The following is a 21,195-nucleotide window of genomic DNA, read 5'->3' on the forward strand; positions in this document are numbered from 1 at the left end:
CAGAGGGGTTACTTAATATTAGAGAAAGAAAAAAAAAAGATAGATATAAGATTTAACTTTCGAACCTCACTTAAATGGGTGCACTCAATCATCATTGCATTATATAATACTTTGAGTGTGGATTCACATATCTATATTTAAATATTTTTAAAAAAATATAACACTACTATATATATATATATATATATATATATATATATTCTCCGAAGGAAAATATGAATTCACGTAAAGTCCCCCTTAAATACATCCCTATGAGTATGGATGTGACTCTTCTTCATTACACTTTCTCTTCATTTTCTAAATTTATGATCATTATAAATTGAAACTAATGAGTATCAAGATATGTGAAGAAATTTATACTCCATACTGCCTTTCAAAATTTGATATTTTAATCATAATCAAGATATTTGTTATATTAATTAATCTAATCTTGATTTTTTAAAATTATATTAGATAAACATCATTTATTTAAAGTATAATGAAAATGAACTAAATTCTATGAAAATTAACCGGCCACAATCTAGTGTCTTTGAGCTAGTTTCAGTATTCAATCACTGTAACAAGAGTAGCTTTCATCATCGATAAATATACACATTAATAAAAAATAATAAAATTTCTATTAGTGTTAGTTAATTGTCATTAGATTCAATATCGTTATAGGCTTTAAGGACATTTATAAAAAATGTTAAATGCCGGTAAAAATATGTTTTAGCAACAATTATTCTATTACCGTTAATTAATTACCACTAAAGATTATTTTTGATATATTGTTAATCCGATTAAAGTAAAAGATCAATACTCTTTACATCCCAAGTAATTATCACAATTTACTTTTTTTTTAAATCAACTAACATGATTATTATTTTAAGGTGATAAAAATATATGTTATATCAAGTAAGACTCGATTTTTTTTTCCTCAATTTAAATTGCAATTGCTCCTCATGGTATCTAATAGATAAAAAAAAATACTACAATATTGATACTAAACAAAAATAAAATTAGTAAAACTATAAATAATATTGTGCTATTACAAGTCTTTATTTTGAAAGCGATTTCAGTTTGATAGGAATTTTGAATTTTTCTCAAAACAATTGGCCAGAAAACCAGTGTCGTTGCCAATCACAAATCCAGTGGCTTAGAAGTACTTGAATAAATTCTTTTTATTCAATTCCCTTGCAATTGATATGTGCTATAGTAGGTTTCATTTATTTCCATCATTTAAGTCTTAGGGTGCGTTTGATACAGGAAAATATTTTTTTGGTAAAATAAATAATTATTTATTTATTTATTTGTATTTAGTATGTCAATTTTAAAAAATATAATTCTAAAAGTATTTATATATATATATATATAAGAGAACCTTAGACCCGCCTACGTGGCGCCATCACAAACCAGAATTCCCTTTTAATTTATTTATTTACAAAATTAGTCTTCCCTTTCATGAAAAGTTGTGACTTTTATGAAAAGTTACGACTTTAATGAAAAGTTGCAACTTTAATGAAAAATTGCGACTTTTATGAAAAGTTGCGATTTTAATGAAGAGTTGCGACTTTTATGAAAAATTATGACTTTTATGAAAAGGTTGTGACCTTTCCGAAGGGTTGCGACCTTTTCCGAAGGGTTGCAACTTTTCCAAATAGTTGTAACCTTTCTGATAAGGCACAACAAGGCATTTGTTCACACTACCCTTTGTTGTCTATAAATAGAGGGATTTCCTCTCATTTTAACACAATGAAAATTCTGAACATCTTCTTCTTCTTCTTCACAATTAAATATTTGTATACTTTCCTCATGTTCATGGCTCACTGACACTATTGCTTATGTTACAGATCCTGATATGTTTTTTTACAATCATTAATTTATAATTTATGCTTATGTTATTAAGGCTAAATGATGAGATGTAATAATTTTCATTTTCCTTTACATTATTAATGTTTGTTACTACGTAATCTTGTATGTAAGATAATATAGTGTTTTAGTTTTAATGCCTGATAGGTTTTAAGTATTATTTTATAAATTCCGTGATATTATATTTCTGCGTGAAGCGCGGATAATTTTACTAGTTTAAAATAAAATTGTGAGAATAAGGAGGGAAGAGGGTGGCGCAAGGCGGGTGTGGAGATGAGGTGTGTTGGGGCGGGAGTGGGGGTTGGGGTTGAAGTAGAGTGGGAGAATTGAGAAGACAATGCAACTAGTTTTTTTTCTAATTTCATTATTAGGTGATGCTTAACATAATTCGAGGCGTAAAGCGAAATTTTAATTGGAGGTTTAAAAGTTGAAGAAACTTTCACACGTATTTATCTATTTTTTAAAACATTTTAGATGCAAATTATTACTTATATCTTTTTTTATAAATGATTTCTTCGAATACTTTTTAAAAAAATTATTAAATTTAGTTAAGTTTTATCAATTCAGCGTTGAAAAACAGTCTTTTACTGAGGTAATTATTATACAAATTGTTAACATAATTCTATAAGTAATAAGTTGACAAACTTTAAATAAAAATAGTTAGAACCATAGAATCTAATTTAAAAAATTGATAACAAGATATATCCTACTTTAATATATTTGTTGTAATGGTTGAAAATTTAAGAAGAAATAAAAAAGCATTTGTAATTCACTTTGTTCAACACTATTCGACTATTTATTCATATTTTTGACAGAGTATTACTCTAACCAATCAAAGATTTGAAGAAAAAAGAGTGCAAAAGGAGTTAAAAAGGATAAATAATGTGAGTGTTAGCGAAGAGAACACATGAAGACAAAATAATATTTTCCTGATTTCATCTATTTGAGTGGGGTTAAGGAGAATAAAATAATTTAACTTTTCTTTAAAAAGTACTTTTTATCATATGTAATTAAATTTTTCTATAAAATATTAACATATAATTTATTATTGGTAAAATTTGAGGCCCCCGGAAATTGGGGGCCTAAGGCATACGCCTTAAACTTTATATGCTAGAGCCGGCCTTGTTCATTATCAAAGTCATTTTACTTATTTTCAGATAGCTTGTTTTTCTAAAGAAAATATTTTCTTATTTTTTTGACTAACTAAACATGGAAAAATAGGATAACATTTTTCAGGAAATGTTTTGGTTCATACCAAACACACTCTTAATCTTAATTATTCAGATTTTAGTTATGAAATTTGTTTGTTTTATAAGTCTGAATCGTAATTATTACATGTGGTCGTTTTTATAATTTAAAATCATTGAATACGCATGAAAAGATCTGGATGATTATATTTATGAAATATTTTTAATATCATTAAAAAGTCTAATCAAAGATTTCTACAAAATTGACAATAAGTTCAATACTATGTATTCATTTTCAATGTTAAATGTCGTTGCCTCCACCCACACCATCATCAACTACCTACAACCGACATCATCAGCCACAATCATCACCATCACAAATCATCAGAGTGTGATATCATCTCCGTTAATTAATATGTATAATCATCATCTTCAATCATCATTATAATTTCCAATCACTTACGATAATCACTTCAATATGTACCTACTATATATCGTCAACCACTGCTATTATTAGTTGCCACCATGAACTACCAGAATCAACAATCACAAGTAATCATCATCACAACTAAATAACACTATCTAGAATTATCATCATCACTAAACATAATTCTCAATTGGCACCCACAATAACCATCACTCATCAATGTGATCATATATCACCTTCAACTATCATATATATTCTAAAAATATTCAAATTCAGACATTTACATTTTAATATATAGATGCATTTAAATTCAAACGTCTTAATATTAATATCCAACGTTGATATACAATCTTTGTTAACCGGATAATTATATATACAACACAACAAAGGAGAAACAAATTTCACTAATTTAACCAACAATTTTGTATCCTCAAATTGTAGCTAGGTACGTGGGGCTTCGACTACAACTTGTCATAAGATGATGAGGATACACAAAATGATGGGTAAAGATGGAGAGATATTCCAAAGTAGTAGTGGACCTAACATATACATGATTCAGATGTGAAAAGAACCTAACCTATACATATAATATGTTTTTTTACAACAAAGGGAGGGATGTATATGGATAACGAACATTGAATGTATATACAGACAAAGATTATTCTAAAAGAGGAGATAGTCTGATTAAGAAGTGTGAAAAATTTCATGACCTATAGTACTCTTGTATACAAATTGTATGTCTTAACAGAATTTAAATTACAAACACTTGTAACCTAAATTACTACCTCTAATTCCTTGACCCTATAATCACTAGACTATAGCCAAATTCAGGATTACAAAACAATTGCAACTTAGGAACTAAATCTAATCTCTCTTATATGTTACAAATAAAAAAGAAAATTGCGACCCCTCCAAACATGAGTGGACCTACATATGACATTATAAGTGCTCGAGCACCCATTCACCCCGACATAAAATATTATAGTTATAAAAAAATATTAAGAAAATTTGATATATAAAACTGGGGAGCCCCCATGACACATAAGTCAGTTTGGGCGAATTGGTAAACAGATGGGTGCTTGAAGGCACCTATTTCTTACTTCTTTTCTCACTTTTTATTTTGTAGTAATTTTACTTTTTTCTTTTGTCTTTATCTTATTTATGTTTTCGGCCTTTTTATTTTCTAGTAATTTTACCTTTTCTTTTCCCTTTATCTAATTAATTTTTTGAAATGAAAAATTACTCATTTATCATAGCAAAAAAAGTAGCTTTCAAATGTTTCAATAAATTACTATTTCCGAAGATTTGAATTTTTATTTTTTTTAAAAAAGAAGCACAATATACCCTTGAATAAACTTCCTCATTCATGTACTATATATATCACAAATGAATTTTATAATAGTATTACCGTCAAATTTATAATCTTATTTAATTTTTTTTTATGTAAAGTATAAACTATTCACAAGTACGTGTAAGCCCTCTTTTGCTTAACTTAAAAAAGAAGCTTTTTAAAAATAGTTTTTAAAAAGTCTAACTTTAGTAATTTTTAAGTAAAAAAAAGTATGGGGTACCTACTTTTAACTTTTAACTTTTAACTTTTAACTCTCTTCTTTTTCTCTCTACATCTCTCAATTATTTTCCATTGTTTGACATTGTTGCCTATTAGCTTGATTTTATAACAGAAAGGAAATGCAAGAACTTAGTTGTAGCATAAGATTCTGTGACGCTCCAACTTATGATAAGACGTCTCATATTGATAAAATCTAAAAGAGATATTGTGTATATAAGTAAGAAGATCTTAGACATCAGTGACACATTTTAAAGTCATGTGGTTCTATCTTTAGAGCAGACAATATCACTAGTAAACTGGATCGTTATAGATGGTATCAAAACAACTCTTATGTCAGTCTTATCAATGTGGCCAATGTTCAATTGAGTTAATTAGACAAATCTCGATAAGACGAGACAAACCTTAGTGCTAAGTCTAGATAAATTTCATGAGGTGAGTCAAACCTCAACGAGGCTGTTGAGTTCATAAAAAGGGGTGTATGTGATACCCAACTTATGATAAAAAGTCACACATTAATAGAATACAGAAGAATGTTGGGTATATAATAGGAAGAATTTTGAGAGTGAAAAAAAAAACTTTGACACAAGTTTTAAGCATAAAATAAAGGGTCCCTTTTTTAATTAGTGATAAGATAATGACACATTTTAAAAATCCACAAGTTCTTCTATTTACAAAAACTCCCTCTACATAGTTTACGGTGCTTAAATATATAACGCTTGATTGTTTAAATATCCTTCGGTTGCTTAAACAATTTTGTTTATTTAAACAATATCTGTTGGTTGCTTAAACAATTCTTGATTATTTGTTGATGAACTACAAAATTCATTCAATACTTAGAATTTTTTCCTTGTGTCAACCTTGTCGATCTGGGCCAAAATTCAATTGAGTTTACATAAATCTCTATAAAGCAGGGTAAACATCAGTATTGAGTCTAAGAAAATTCCATGTGATGGGACAAACCTCAGTGATGCTGCTAAGTTCATAAGAGGGGGTGTATGTAACACTCGAACTTATGATAAGAATTCTCACATATATAAACACATGAGAGATATTGAGTATATAAGTAAGCAGACCTTACACACTAGTAACATGTTTTAAAGTCGTGCAAATCTAGATCTAGAACAGACAATATCACTAACAGGCTGAGCTATTACTGATCCATCTGTGAGTTGAACAATGACCAATCACAACAAAAAATATTAAGGGAGCATTTTGTTTTCTAAGTTGAAAGAGTTGCTCAAAATAAAAGAAAAACAAATGAATGTATTCTATTTTTTTAGTTTAGCAAAAGTTCATCATGCAGATCTCAAACAAAATGAGAACACAACATCTTCATAAAATAGAGTTTTAAAAAAAAATAAAAATGATAAGTTGTTCTAATCAACTATATCTCAAAAAAATATTAAATAAATTGGTTATTCGATTCAATTGAAAAAGAATTATCAGAAAAATCTTTACAAATAATAATTAACACTCAAAAGCTAAAAAAGAAGAACTTTTATATAGTTTTAACTAGGGGTGTTCACGGGTCGGTTTGGATCGGTTATTGGTCAAAACCAAAATCAAACCAACTTAATTGGTTTTAAAATTATCAAAATCAAACCAAACCAAATATAGTATATATTTATCGGTTTGGTTCTTATCGATTTCGGTTCGGCTATTCAGTTATTAACCATAGACAAAAATAAAAAAACAATTCATTTAAAACGTTAAAAAAATGACAACAATTTATTTAAAACGAAAATAGTTAGAATGACTGACATTACATAACTTTTCATCATTGAATTTACTATGAATAAAGCTTCCAATTTCATTATTTTGGCCTAGAAGAAAGAGACATTGATACTTTCAATCTTATAAAGAATTGTCATAGACACACTCATATACATAAAACCAATAAGATAAATATTCTCACCTTGGGCATTTTTCTTTCATAAGTAAATTATAAATAAATTTTGATGAAAACACATATAAGATCTTTAAAGTTGTTAATAAAAATAATATATTATGTATGTATAATAATAAAATATATGTATATAACTTGTCGGTTCGGTTCGATTTGGTTATTTCTTCGGTTTTTTCGAACAAAACCATAACCAACCCATATACTATCAGTTTTTAAAAATCTAAAACCAAATCACACCTAACCCAAATAAAAATCGATTTATTTAATCGATTTGATTCAGTTTTTCGGTTTGAATCGGTTTTTATCCAAACCGTGAACACCCCTAGTTTTAACTATCGATTTTATTGAATCGTATCTAAACTAAATAAATCATTAGGAGAGTGACTAAATAACCGACATAAATATAGAAAAAGAAGGTGAAATAGGCAGCACATAAACATTTTGTTACTGTTCTCTATATTAGCTAACTCTGACAATAACAGTCAAACCATAGTCAATACTATGCACCTAATAATTATTATTACATAAAATAAGTAGGTAAAGAGAGGTAGAAGAATGGTGGGCACATTAAATTGTATTGTCAATTGTGACAGTAATTATGTACGTACGTTCTTTGTAAAGGAAATTAAGTTACACTAGTATATGGTTTTTCTAATTTTATTTATGTCATTTCAATTATTTCACTTCGTGAAACTTTAAAGCATCAACGTGGAAGTTGTTCGTATCATTGTATGAGTGCATGATGATAATTAGCTCATTGTCATTTTATTAAGTTTTAAAGGATGAGTACTTCAATTGAATGCACATTCTTTAATTTGCTTGAACTAAGGGTGCGTTTGAACTACCTATTGTACAGGGCCGGCTCTATGTATACAAAAATAAGGCATTGGCCTTAGGCCTCCAATTTTAGGGGGCCTCAATTTTTTACCAAGAATAAATTATGTGTTAAATTTTTTAAAGAAAAACATTAATTATTTATGATAAAAAGTATATATTTAAAATTATTATTTTATTCTCTTCAACCCAATTCAAATAGAAAAAATCAAGAAAATATTGTTTTATTTTCTTACACTCTCTCTACTAATACTCACATTATTTTCTTTTTAACTCCTTTTACACCCTCTTCTTTAAATTGTTGATAAGTTAGAGTAATATTCTAACTTCATCAAAGCTATGGTTCTAACTCTTATATTTATTTGAAATTTGTCAACTTATTACTTGTAGAACTATGTTAACAATTCATATAATGATTGCCCGAGTAAAATAGTATTTTTCAACGTTGAATTAATAAAATCTTATTTAAAACTAATAATTGAAAAAGAAATCAAATAAATCATTTTTATATAAAAGAAATATTAAGTAATACTTTGCATTTAAAAATGTAAGAAAAATAAATTTTAAATAAATGCATGTGAAGTTTATTTAGATTTTAGGCCTCTAATTAAGATTTCGCTTTAGGCCTCCGATTACGTTGAGCCGCCCCTGCTATTGTATTATTCTTTGAACTCATATTTTGAAAAAATATGTACCAATCAGAGTTATGGTGGAGTGATGAATACTTTTTCATCCTAATCTAGAGGTTTTGGGTTTAAGTCCCCATGAGTATGAAATCGCCTTTGTTAAGAAGCACTTTACCCTTAATGTGAGACTTTTCAACGCGAATCCAAATTTAATCAGGCTCTGATATGAGTATCAAACACCGAATGAGAATAAAAAAAAATACCTAACTTTTTGTAATGATCCTCATGGTGGTTTGAGTTTTCTACTTGTTTTCTCTATTTTGACTTTTCTTATAGCTTCATTATGCCTTTTATAACTTGTGGGGCAGACGACACGATTTTCGAGATGAACAAATGAGTTTCACATAAGAATTTTAAGTTTGAAGATTTGATTGAAAATCAATATTTTTTGTTAGCGAGGTCAAATTTGAGTTTTGATAGCTTAGTTAGGTTTGAAGCATGATTTATAACTTGGTTGAAAGATTTGCACAAATTTCGAGACACTTGAAAGTTATTCGAGTCATTCATTGGTTTTTAGTGTTTTAAAAAAGTTAAGTTTGATCACAATCAACTTTTGAACAAGACAATCTTTTATCGGTGTTTTGATGACTGCAACAAGTCCAAAACATGTTGTATAGACAATCTACATATTTAATTTATTTTCGAGAGGTTCCAAATAATTTTTGAGGGTTGGATCGGGACTTTGATTGGTTTTGGGTTGTTGTTGGTTTGTTGTTTCTAGTGCAAGTATATTTCTTCTTTGCGTATGTGAAGGTCTCATCATGAAGAGTAATAGGGTTAGAGCGTCACAATCAAAGTGGATAGGTCGCGATTGTGTAGAGGAAATCGGTTGAGTTGGGATCGGGTCTAGCTTGTGCATCACATTATATTCGTAAGAAGGGCATTGCAATCGCGGTAGATGAGTCACCACAATCTCAACAAGGCTTCACATTCGCGAAGAACAAGTTACACCTTAGCAAATTTAATAGTATTTTTCCAACGTAGACTTCGTAATTTGATTTTGGAAGATTGAAAGCCCAGTTTTGGAAAGATTATAAAGGGGGTTTGCTTGATTTCACTTTGGGTAAGATTCTAACCTTCTATTTACAAATTTTTGGCTATTTCATTGTTTAATTCGTGATTTTATATTGGTGCTTGGATTGGGGATTTGAGGGGTTTTGCCCTAATCATGATAATTATGAAATTCATGGATTTGAGTGTCGATTAACGATATTTTTTAGTTGATCTTTGGCACATAAGTTTATATCTGATGGGTAAATCAATTTTTAAATAAAATTCTAAATTTGACATAGATGGTTCAGAATAGACTTTTGCCTTGATTTTTGAAATAAACTTTTATACAGTATGAGTGTCTACAAACTCATATACTCGTGTAGATTTGGTATGTGTTTGGTATGAAGGAAAATGAATTTCTTTAAAATAGGAAAATGACGTCTCTAATTAAAATTGAAAAAATAAATTCCATAAACAACATTTCAAATTAATTGTCTCTTCCCTATCCCTATCCCATCCCCATCCCCACCTCCACCCCTATAGCCCCCATTTCGCACTACCCCCACTCATATCCTCTATCTCATCCCATAGTATTTGCCTAGTTTATAAATACTATCAAACATCATAAAATAAGTACGAAATCTACTTATTTTTTAACGATTCGAAACGCACCGTAAATCTTGAATGTGGGGCCATGATCCGATCGTAGTGATTAGTTGATCATTTACACTTGAACAACACATGCATGAGTTAGCACGTGAGTGGTAGCTCTAAGATCTAAATGCATTTTCCTCTTAGTACCATGACATACACCCCCCTATAAATGCACTTTGCCTTTACTTTCAACTACTCACTTGTTCTTTCTTCCTACACAAAAAATTTCACTCTCTAATTCTACCTTCTTTATTATTTCTCTTACCATATCTTTCTGACCTTGTAACAGTCTTCTGGCTCTCGACGGAATTCATTTTTTTTTCAAATGTCGAACAATTTGTTTACTTGCATTTATACTTTACTAGTAAAGAGTAAAGAGTGTATTTTCACTTGGGTTTTCTTCAGATTTGCTGGCTTTTCTTCTGGACTCCTGTTGATGGTCATAAAGAATACTATTTGGGCTCTTTTTATGTGCATTCTTGCTTTAGGTATGTATTTCTTTCTCGATTTCACAAAATTGGACGTTAAGATGCTTTCAGTGGACGTTTGGTCAAGGAAATTTTTCACTTATTTTTTTTGGAGTTAAACTCTAGAAACACATTTGGCCGTAAAATTCTGAAATTCAATTTAAAGTTGAGTTTCAGAATTTTCAAGAATTTGATGATCATAAAAATGTGTTTTATACCTTTATTTACTCCAAATTACTTACAAAAAGTAAAAAAAATACTTCAATTTGTATTAATGGTCAAACACAACTTTAAGTTAATTTCAATTATCATTTTCCACTTTAAAAATAAAAACTATTTATTTTTCTTTAGATTTTATTATGAAACATTGCCAAACTTCCACCTACCATTGATTCATTGATTGTAGTTTAAAAATCTTCGGTCATTTTTGGTACTTAAAAGAAAACATGAAAGCACGTTTATCTCTATAACAAAGGGTGCAAGCCTAACTCTGTCTTTAGATAAAATTGTCAGTATACTCACTTGTCTACTATACTATTTTGAAATGTCCAACAATATTTCTAGTTTATAAAACCAATAAATAGTTTATTATGTTGTGTCTATTTTATCTTTGCTAATAAATACTATTCATTTTTCAATATTTAGATGACTTGTATTTAATATGAATAATTTGGTAAATTTACTTTTATCGTTTACTGTTTCTTGATCCTTATATCAAGTCAATAGTACTGGACAATTATTATTGAACAAATAGAGTACTATTTAACCTCGAGATTTGAAATCACGATATATATGGGTTCAAAATTTAATAGTTTAGTACTAAGTTAGGTGTTTTAATTAATTAGTAATGATGAAATTAATTATTTGTATCAGGAGGAGCGACAATAGGGATAGTGACAGGAGCAATTAAAGGCCAGACAACAGAAACAGGGCTACTCCGAGGGGCCGGTGTTGGTGCTGTTACCGGAGCTGTTACAACTGTCCAATTAGTCGAACTTATACTTAACGGAGAACCATTTTCTAAGGTAAAGAAACTGTTTCCGAAAGACTCTCGAGTACTGTTGTTTGTATAGAGAAATTGTTGATGTCCTAATTTTTCACATGCAGGTTGCACTTGTATGCAGTCTAGTAAATGGAAAGGTATTCATGGAATGGGTTAGTCCAGCTGTTCTCAAGGCTTATCAGTGGCAAGTAAGACATCATGACTAATATGTTGCTCCGACTCTTCAAAATGATACAAATTTTAACTGCTAAAAAGTTATGACTTTCGCACTAAAAAATGTCCAGTCGTTATTTGTACTAATATTTTGATTGAATCGGTGAGAAAATAAAAAATAGTTATATTTTTATATGGACAAATCAGGAAGTTTCCAACTATTTTAGTGAGAATTAGTTTACTACCATATATTTTCTCATTGAGTTAGTTTGATCGGAAATGATTGGAAATAAGTAAAACATCATGCCTAATATGTTGCTCCGACTCTTTAAAATGATACAACATTCACTGCTAAGAAAATCACTATTTTTGTACTAAAAAATGTTCAGTGGCTACCCCATTGATATTTCAATTGAATCGATGTGAAAAGAAAAAATAATACTCCCTCCGTTTCACAAAGAGTGACCTGATTTGACTTGGCACGAAGTTTTAGAAAATAAAGAAGATTTTTGAATTTTGTGATCCTAAATTAAAGTTATGTCAAATGTACTAAATTGTCCTTCAATCTTGTGACTTTAAACCTGCCACGTGGAAAGTTGAAATTAAAATGTTACCAAAAAAGGAAAGAGGTCATTCTTTTTGAAACAGACTAAAAAGGAAAGGAGATCATTCTTTTTTAAACGGAGGGAGTAATGGTTTCATACAAAAAAAATCATGAAGTCTCCCGCTATTTAAGTGAGAATCTGTTCTCACCATGCATTTTCCCATTGAGTTAGTTCAGTAGATAATGAGTGGGAAAATCATGTTTTATAGCAGAAACTTTTTAGTAATTTGCGGTGAAAAAAACCTTTGTTTCTAGTTGTGATTTGTGTTTGATTGGACACACAACCTTATACATTTTTTGGGGTTATTACAAGGTGCATGCCTAAACTAATTAATTTGTATACATTTTTTTGAAATTCAGGTTAGTACTGTGGAGTCAAGTTTGAGGGAAATATCTGACATCTTTGATATCAATGCAACGAAAGGGTTATCACAAGAGGTCATAAAGAAGTTGCCAAAGTACAATTTCTGCTCAGTGAATACAGATAGAGAATCTCAAGAAGTCACTTGTGCAATTTGCCTGCAGGTGAGCCACTAAAGCCTATTTAATCATTAACCTTTACTACTTATATACATCGTCAGTATAAAAACCTACACTGTTTTCTAGGTAACTAATTCCAATTAATTTACATTGTCAGTGTATAAAAGTTGATTTTTTATCGTTTTGTAGGATTTCAAAGATGGGGACTCGGCAAGGGTGCTACCAAGTTGCAAACATTCGTTCCACACACAATGCATAGATGAGTGGCTAATCAGACATGGAAGTTGTCCAATTTGTAGAGAAGAAATCTGAGGATTGAGGAACAACTTAGATTAAGTAAAACTACTAAATCCTAAAAGGAGAAAAAAAATGCTGCAGTTGTTTCTGCAAGTAACTTGCTTACAAAATGTAAATTTTGTGCATCAATCAAAACTTGCAAAATGAATGGAACCAATTTTCTTCCATTTGAAACTCTTACTGTTATTGAGCAAAACCGTTCTCAGTTATTAGCTCCACTTCCCACTATATGGTACCGAACGTTGAGTCCTTTTCCGTTCAGTGATTCTATTTTTCGAGAAGTTCTTGGTTGTATGTAGTTCATGGTAGATGCCTGTCTGTGGAACTCGCGATGGAAATGCTTGAAACAATCTATCTATATATAATATAGACGGATTCCTAACTAAACTCAGAGTCCTATAATTGCATTTCTTTTAGAGATAAGATGGTTATAATTATCCCTATTAATTTCAACACTAAATTGAAACTATACTTTTTAAAATAAATTATCAAAGCTAAATGACAAGGAATATATGATTATTAATTGTCAAATCAATTTCTTTGTTACTCTCCTTTTTATAGTATTTCATTTTTATGTAAATATTTTTTTATATAGAGGAGGAACTATTATTTTCTTTGTTGTTGGAGTGTATAATAAAAAATATAAACAAGTGATCGACTTGCAAAGTGATATTTTCAGATTTTCATTTTTATCGACTTTATTCTTATCATTTTTAATTTTCATTCGATCATATAAAATCTCTCCACATATATTTAAATTTAAGATAATAAGTGATATTATTACTTTTAAAATTTGTAATTTATATATAATTATTTATAAATTAGTTTATTTGAATTTGAAAAGTTGTCCTATAAATTAAAATACAATTACAATTGTATTAAAAAAAATTGTAATTAGTTGAGAAGTTATAATCAATTTTAAATACTCAATAAGATATGGATTAGGATTAATTCATATTTTTATTTTCTGATTTAAATAAATGCATTGAGCCCGTTTGAAAATAAATTTTAATAAGTCCATTTGTAAATCCTTTTTTTATTTTTTTTTAATCATATTTTTAATGCTAAATAAATATCACATTAATGCTAAATATCATATTTTAAAAATTTTAAAATAAAAATTTAAAACAAATTTAAAATTTAAAATAAATAAAAAGAGAAACGGATATTTATCTATATATATTAGAAATTACACCCTAATTCACGTAATCCATTTTCTCCACGAAATCGACATAGACACGAGGAATAAATATTTCTTATGGTTAAATTTGACTCGAATTACAAAAAATGCATATTTAATCCTTCAAAAATTTGCCATACTTTCCTACGTGGTTGGGATTCTTATAGGTAAGATTTATCTATTTAAATTAAGATTTTTTTAATTTATATATAATTATTTATAAATTAGTTTATTTGAAATTTGAAAAAGTTGTCCTATAAATTAAAATACAATTACAATTGTATTAAAAAAAATTGTAATTAGTTGAGAAGTTATAATCAATTTTAAATACTCAATAAGATATGGATTAGGATTAATTCATAGATTTATTTTCTTATTTAAATAAATGCGTTGAGCCCGTTTGAAAATAAATTTTAATAAGTCCGTTTGTAAATCCTTTTTAAATTATTTTTTTTATCATATTTTATTGCTAAGTAAATATCACATTAATGCTAAATATCATATTTAAAATTTTTAAAAAATAAAAATTTAAAACAAATTTAAAATTTAAAATAAATAAAAAGAGAAACGGATATTTATCTATATATATTAGAAATTACACCCTAATTCACGTAATCCATTTTCTCCACGAAATCGACATAGACACGAGGAATAAATATTTCTTATGGTTAAATTTGACTCGAATTACAAAAAATGCATATTTAATCCTTCAAAAATTTGCCATACTTTCCTACGTGGTTGGGATTCTTATAGGTAAGATTTATCTATTTTAATTAAGATTAAAAAAATAAAATTTCTAAAATTAGTAGTTATAATTATAATGAAAAATTGTCATGGATGATTTCACTTATAAACATGTGAGGTTTTTACATTTAAAACTATTTATAACTTTTTTTTTCTTTCTTTTCTCTCTCAATAAATACAAAATACAGTTTTTATTTCTTTTTATAATGTGATTTTAACTATACACAAATAATATTTTTGAATAACAGCTATGTCCTCAATTTTGATCAACATGATTATGAAGTTATGTTTGAATAAAGATCGTGTTAACTTTTTTTTATTATGATTCATGAATTTAAGGTAAAAAATCATTCTCCCCTTTTTTCCCAATTAATTTGTATTTTTGCATATTTCTATATCTAAAAATTGAAAGAAGAAAATGCCCATCATCAATACATTAAATCGAGAGGATCTTCATTGGACTATCCAACCCAACATAAAGATTGAAGCGAGGATAATGTTTTTTGAATCTAATTTAATACTAATTATTATTATCAATGAAAAAAGAGTAAAAATATGAGGCTTTTGGAAATCATGTTCCAAACACATTGAGATCTTTGAAGAACACATGAAATTCTCTCATACATAGGTAACATTTTTTTTTATCAACTTTTTGAATGAGTTGACAACATAATATGTGAATTCTTTTTCATTAATATTTTAGTATTATCATTGTATATATAGAAGCCTCAATTTTTAAATGAAGAACTTTTTCGTCTCTTAGAATTAGAGTAAAAAAATAGTTATGATCTATCCATCTGAATTGAGATATGAGTGATGAATGATTTTAAATTCAACTTAACGCTAAAATGTAAAATGTAAAATATTAAAGATTAAAGATAAAAACTTTAAATTCATCGTTGGAATCAAATTCAATCGTGAATTTTACATAGTACAATATTAAGTAGTATTATAAATAACAATATACTCATGTAATCTCATAAAGATGATACAAGCTTAAGTTATTTCTACTAGACTCTTAGATCAATAATGTACTAAATTAAATAAGAATAACGACACATGTTAGTTATTAATTTAAATTTCCTACGTAGAATAAAAAATAAGTCAGAAGCCTTCATGGATTTTAAATTTTATTAAAATATATACATAAATAGAGGATAAAATAAAAATAAATGCACAATTTTAATATATATATATATATATATATATATATGTGATAAAATTAAATTTCAAATAGTCGATATAAATAAATAGAAAACTATTTACAATTCAAAATCCCACAATAGTTTTAGTTTCAAAGAAGTTACACACGTTCTTGAAAATTTCATATCCTATATTTGAAACCATATTTCCATAAAATATGACTAAAAAATAAAATCACTTTTTTAAAATTTATTTATTTACTTTACTTAGATGTTAAATTATTCTATAAAAAAACTTCAAAAAAAAAACGTAGTTGATTATAGATATTAGAATAGTATAATAACAAGTAAAATTGTGTACTAAAACATTAAGTTAATATGATCATATAAACAGTAATAAAGTAGTATTATAACTATATATTTTTTTTAAAGTGAAGGATAAAATTTTGAAATTATTTTAATTTAAAAATTATGAGATTTAAAAATATCCGGGTACAAATACTAGTTATATACTAAAATAACTTATCATCAGCATGTACCTTTCATCTTAGGATTCTGTCTTGAAAAAAATAACAGGACCATCTAATTCATCAAGAGTACTATTATCTTCTCCATGACAACGTTAAATATGACTGCCCCACCCCACAAAAAATAGACTTGACATGGCCAAGAAATGGTAGAGGAGTCCCCCATTCCACCCCACAGAAAAATAGACACGACATGGCCACAAAATGGTTAACGTAGATAGAGGAGTTTTGAATTTACGCATAAATGGACTAACATGCTGTTCAACAGAACACTTTTAACGCGCTATTTGAAAGGCAGCAATAAATCAGCAAGTACTATTTCTTTCCGCATGGTAAAATTTTCTATGAATGGCCAGATAAGCTATTAAGGAATACCAAATAATACAGCTTTGAAATTACACTTAACTCTTATATAGTTAAGATGACATAGTTATTTATCGATACATAGACATGATTCTCCATGAAGTTCAAGTGAGCAGACTATTATCAAAGATATTGTTGAATTCTGTTTTGGTTTTTTACTGATACACCAGCTGACAGAAGGCTTTCAAAGCTCATGTAATAAGAACTCTTACCTCAGATCTTCTGCTTCAAGACCTGGCGCAACTGGACCTTCTGGCTCTCTGTTCTTGCCTGCAATAACTTTGCTTTTAAGCTTTTCTTCTGAGAGTTATGCGGCCATTCAATGCACCCTTTCATCCCGCGTGCTATTTGTGAGTTGCCAGACTCAGGTGAGCTCCATTCCTGGCCAAGGTCTGAGGGGCTAAAGCCACCTTTACTAGAACCATGATCCGGAGAAAGAATGGCCCCATTAGATAGTCTTCCATTTGACAGCTTCCCTTTAGTTCCTTCTAGTGATTTTATTTTGAAATTGTCTCCATTACACGGGCGTGATTTCCAATGTTTCGATGCAGATGACAACTCTGTAAGTTGCCGAGCTGGTCCAGAACATACTTCACTAATCTCTGAAACCGATGTGACATCATCACCAATTCCCTCTGAGTCTGCTCTACTTCTTGATACATTGCTGTGCCGGCAATTCTTGTTGACGGATGAAATGCTTCCTTCAAGAGAATAGTTGGAACCTTGCTCCTCAACATTGGTCACCGTTTCCCACTCACTTCCCTCTTCCTCTAAATTAGCACTCTGATTGACATATGCTTGTGAATATCTGCGGAAGTCATAAGCAACACCATCAGGACTGAGAGAGCGAGGACTAAATGTACATGGCTGGATATCCTTTTCATCAGGTTCAACAAAATGAACATCCTCAAAAACGGAAAGAATATCATCTTGATTTGGTGGTTCATAAGTGAGTTCTCTAATATCACGAATGCTACAAGAGGAAGCGGCCTGTTGGAGTTGCTCAGCTCTTTTCATCTCCTCCACATCAAAACTCATACCTCTAGAATTCAGAAATGATTCTAGTTCTCCAATAAGCTTGTTCATTTGGGAATACTTTTCTTCAAGCATCACCTTGGCATCAACTAGTTTCATCTGGACCCGTTCCTCACGCCAAACCTCAGCCATCTGCAACATCTTTCTTTCTTCATCTACTTCTTCTGTGAACTTCAGAGATTCCCTCTTCATTTCCTCAACCTCAGCCTTGTCTTCTCCAAGTTCTTTGGCCAATTCATCGCACACTTCTTCTATCAACCCTCTAGCCTGTCTTTCTTTTTCAAAATTTTGCAAATAGCGTTTTGCTGATAACTTGGCATCAGCCAATTCATTAACTAATTTGGAATTGACTATTTCCAGCCTCTTCCGGTTTTTCCTCTCCCGGGAGAAGTCAGCTTTCATGTCATCCATAATTGCACGAATTTTCTCATGCTCTTTGCTCCGCCATGCTGCTTTTTCTTCACTAAGTTTCCTCAAAAACTGCTCGAGTTTCTTTTTTGATGAATGCCGCTCTGTCTCAAGTTGATGAGCTCGGGCATGAGCACACTCTAGTTCTGCCTCAAGAGAAGAGATCATTGAAGCAGTATTCACTTGTTGATCAAGAAGCTTCTGAGAGCCGTATATCTTCTTTGTTTCCACCGCTGTTGTCCAGCCAACTGGATCCCACTTTGTTGCCCCCTCCATAGCAGAATGGGAAAACTGAAGTGAGGTTTCTAGCTGCATTTTGTAGAGAATTGCAACAAGATTAGATAATAAACAGAAACAATTGAAATAGAAGACTATAGTGTTTAAACTTTAAATACAAAGATCACGAGACTTAAATATAATAAAAATTGATCTACCCACAAAAATTTGCAGAATGATGACAGCCAAGAAACCCGACCCTTAAAAAGTCAGTTTTCCTGCATCTATTCCATCGCGTAAGAATATAAACCCCATAAGTGGAGTTTCGTTTCCTGCACTTACTATATTGTAAAAGACCGTGTCTCAGGCAACTCCAACTTATCCATATAAAGGGAAAGACAATGTTCAGTCATTCCGTGTGAACTGCATCCCTTCAACATAAGAGGAAATCTCATTTCCTGCACCTACTATGCATAGGTCCATGTTCTAGACAACTCTATGACCTTCATACGTAAGGGTTATGACGGCAAAAACAGCATTTATAATATTTTGAGAGAATTATAAGGGGCGATTTCATTTCCTTGCACCTACTACATTGTATAGGACTATGTCTCTGGGCCCTGAAAACTCTAGAACTTTCCCACATAATGAGCTTAAATAGTTAAAAGACTCAGAACATCTTAAGAAAAAAGTCACATACCTTGTGAAAAAGGCCATTAGTTGGACCAAAGACAGACCGAGGACTCTGCACTGGATCATTAATGAGAGAGTCATGCACTTTACTGCGATGATGAAAATGAAAGGGCATCTCAACCCGACCAGCCTGCATGGAAGAAAGAAAAATTATTAACTCCAAAATGGTGCACAATCCTTGTCAACTTGGAATCTAAAACAACAAAACACCCTTCAAGTTACTCGTTACTCTAACTCTAAGGTAATAATATGGGCATAAAAGGGCCATGGGTTTGGTCCCAATAGCTGGCTTTAACAGCAGTATAGAATGGAACATAGACAAATACAAGAATTGGAAAACTTAAAGAAAACGGCATGAAAGTACTCCTCGGTTGCACGAAAGTGACCAGAAGAGAGAATTCTCAAACTTAATAGAGAGGGCCAAGACAAACTTCTTCTATATCAAATTCACGAAAATAGAGTACTAAAATGTTAAATTTTTCTCCTTCGTTTCCTAATTACTCATCCGTAATTGCTTTATCCAAATTCAACAAAATGCAAAATCAGTAAGCACTAATCCATCTAATGTAAAAACAAGCAAATAGGTAAGAATCGATTAGTTTCAAATAACCAAAATATTATATTTTGCTGTGTATTAATTGACAATCAGTTATGCCAGAGAGTCTAAAAGGACAAATCTCAATTGAAAAAACTAGTACTGAAATGATTCCATTTTTCTCTATTACTCCTAATTATCCCAAGAATAATTTTTTTTGCTACATTCATCAATATTCCAAGTCAATGTACCTTATAATATAAATGCTAGATCCACAATTAATATCAATACAGCAACAACCAAATTACAAAAGCCCTAAATTAGCAAAAACTAAAAATCAATTTGATGAAAAATACCTGAAACCCTAACTTCTGACCGTTTTTTACTTCCGGCAGCTGCTGCTGCCTAAACAGTCCCGCACCTAACTTCCTAACAGAAACCACAGTCCTACCATTATTCCGACTACATTTCCGATCAACCTCCACCGTCGAAGTTTCCTCCTTTACAGAACCATTGTCATGAATATCCTCGTTGAACTTCCACCGTAGAAGAGGAGTTTCCGGCCTACTCCTCCTTCCTTTAGGAGTATTTCCTCCAATGTCTCTCCGCAACTTCACTCCAGCGCCAAAGTTGTTTGTTTTCCTTCGAGGCGGTTTACGAGTATTCGTCGGTTTTTGTAAGAGATCTAGTCCGGGAAACGTAACCGCCGGTAGCTCAGCCTTGTCGCCGGTGATCTTCATTTTCGATTCACAGATTCAGCCATTACTCATCTCTTTCACTCTCTCAAGTTCCGATGACTGCGCCGGCAGGAGAGGAGCGGAGATTGTGCGATCTCTTTGTGGTTTGTGAAGAAGCAGAGTGTAAATCAAACCTATAACTTAGATTATTACTGGTTTTATTAGGGGTTTGTAGGTAAAGGACATATTACTTTAATAGGTCCTTACTCCTTTCTCTGTCTTAAATTTTCTCTTTTTAGTACATTCAAAACAACTTTTTTGGATGATATATTTTAATTTTATCATTCCATATATTTAAGATTATTAGTTTTGTCAACAAGTACTTGATTATTCTTAAACTCGGCGTGAACTATTAGATTCATTTTTGATCAATTAACGATTTTAAAAACACTTAAAAACTTATAAGAGTTTGTGATCACTTGTTATATCTTGTTGCAAATTAGAGGTGTATTTATGTTTAGTTATTTAAGTAGATGAATGTTTTTAAGGCTGTCAGTAGTTTGGAT

The 21,195-nt window shown here is 30.1% G+C and overlaps 2 protein-coding genes across 2 annotated transcripts; one reads left to right on the forward strand and one right to left on the reverse strand.

The window, feature by feature from the left end:
* Nucleotides 1-10,292: 10,292 nt before the first annotated feature.
* LOC102604950 (NEP1-interacting protein-like 1) lies at nt 10,293-13,285 on the forward strand. The gene is made up of 5 exons (XM_006365895.2): nt 10,293-10,593; nt 11,446-11,597; nt 11,680-11,763; nt 12,693-12,857; nt 13,002-13,285. The coding sequence occupies exons 1-5, from the start codon at nt 10,431-10,433 to the stop codon at nt 13,122-13,124; spliced, it is 687 nt and encodes a 228-aa protein (XP_006365957.1). The 5' UTR covers nt 10,293-10,430; the 3' UTR covers nt 13,125-13,285.
* A 3,703-nt stretch (nt 13,286-16,988) lies between these two features.
* On the reverse strand, nt 16,989-20,892 carry LOC102605289 (uncharacterized). Its single transcript, XM_006365896.2, has 3 exons — nt 20,309-20,892; nt 19,425-19,547; nt 16,989-18,817 (listed from the first exon to the last, which is right to left on the reverse strand). The coding sequence occupies exons 1-3, from the start codon at nt 20,690-20,692 to the stop codon at nt 17,279-17,281; spliced, it is 2,046 nt and encodes a 681-aa protein (XP_006365958.1). The 5' UTR covers nt 20,693-20,892; the 3' UTR covers nt 16,989-17,278.
* Between the last annotated feature and the right edge of the window lie 303 nt (nt 20,893-21,195).

This window comes from Solanum tuberosum, unplaced genomic scaffold (assembly GCF_000226075.1).
Source record: "Solanum tuberosum cultivar DM 1-3 516 R44 unplaced genomic scaffold, SolTub_3.0 scf00589, whole genome shotgun sequence".
Taxonomy (NCBI): Eukaryota; Viridiplantae; Streptophyta; class Magnoliopsida; order Solanales; family Solanaceae; genus Solanum; species Solanum tuberosum.

What these genes read in the sequence shown, in the direction of transcription:
- LOC102605289 (XM_006365896.2), bottom strand. Translation starts at nt 20,692, where the DNA reads ATGAAGATCACCGGCGACAAGGCTGAGCTACCGGCGGTTACGTTTCCC. An exon ending in GTCAGAAGTTAGGGTTTCAG is followed by an intron (nt 19,548 to 20,308) that starts GTATTTTTCATC and finishes TCTTCCATGCAG; the next exon opens with GCTGGTCGGGTTGAGATGCC. An exon ending in CTAATGGCCTTTTTCACAAG is followed by an intron (nt 18,818 to 19,424) that starts GTATGTGACTTT and finishes TACAAAATGCAG; the next exon opens with CTAGAAACCTCACTTCAGTT.
- LOC102604950 (XM_006365895.2), top strand. Translation starts at nt 10,431, where the DNA reads ATGTCGAACAATTTGTTTACTTGCATTTATACTTTACTAGTAAAGAGT. An exon ending in TATGTGCATTCTTGCTTTAG is followed by an intron (nt 10,594 to 11,445) that starts GTATGTATTTCT and finishes TATTTGTATCAG; the next exon opens with GAGGAGCGACAATAGGGATA. An exon ending in TCAAGGCTTATCAGTGGCAA is followed by an intron (nt 11,764 to 12,692) that starts GTAAGACATCAT and finishes TTTGAAATTCAG; the next exon opens with GTTAGTACTGTGGAGTCAAG.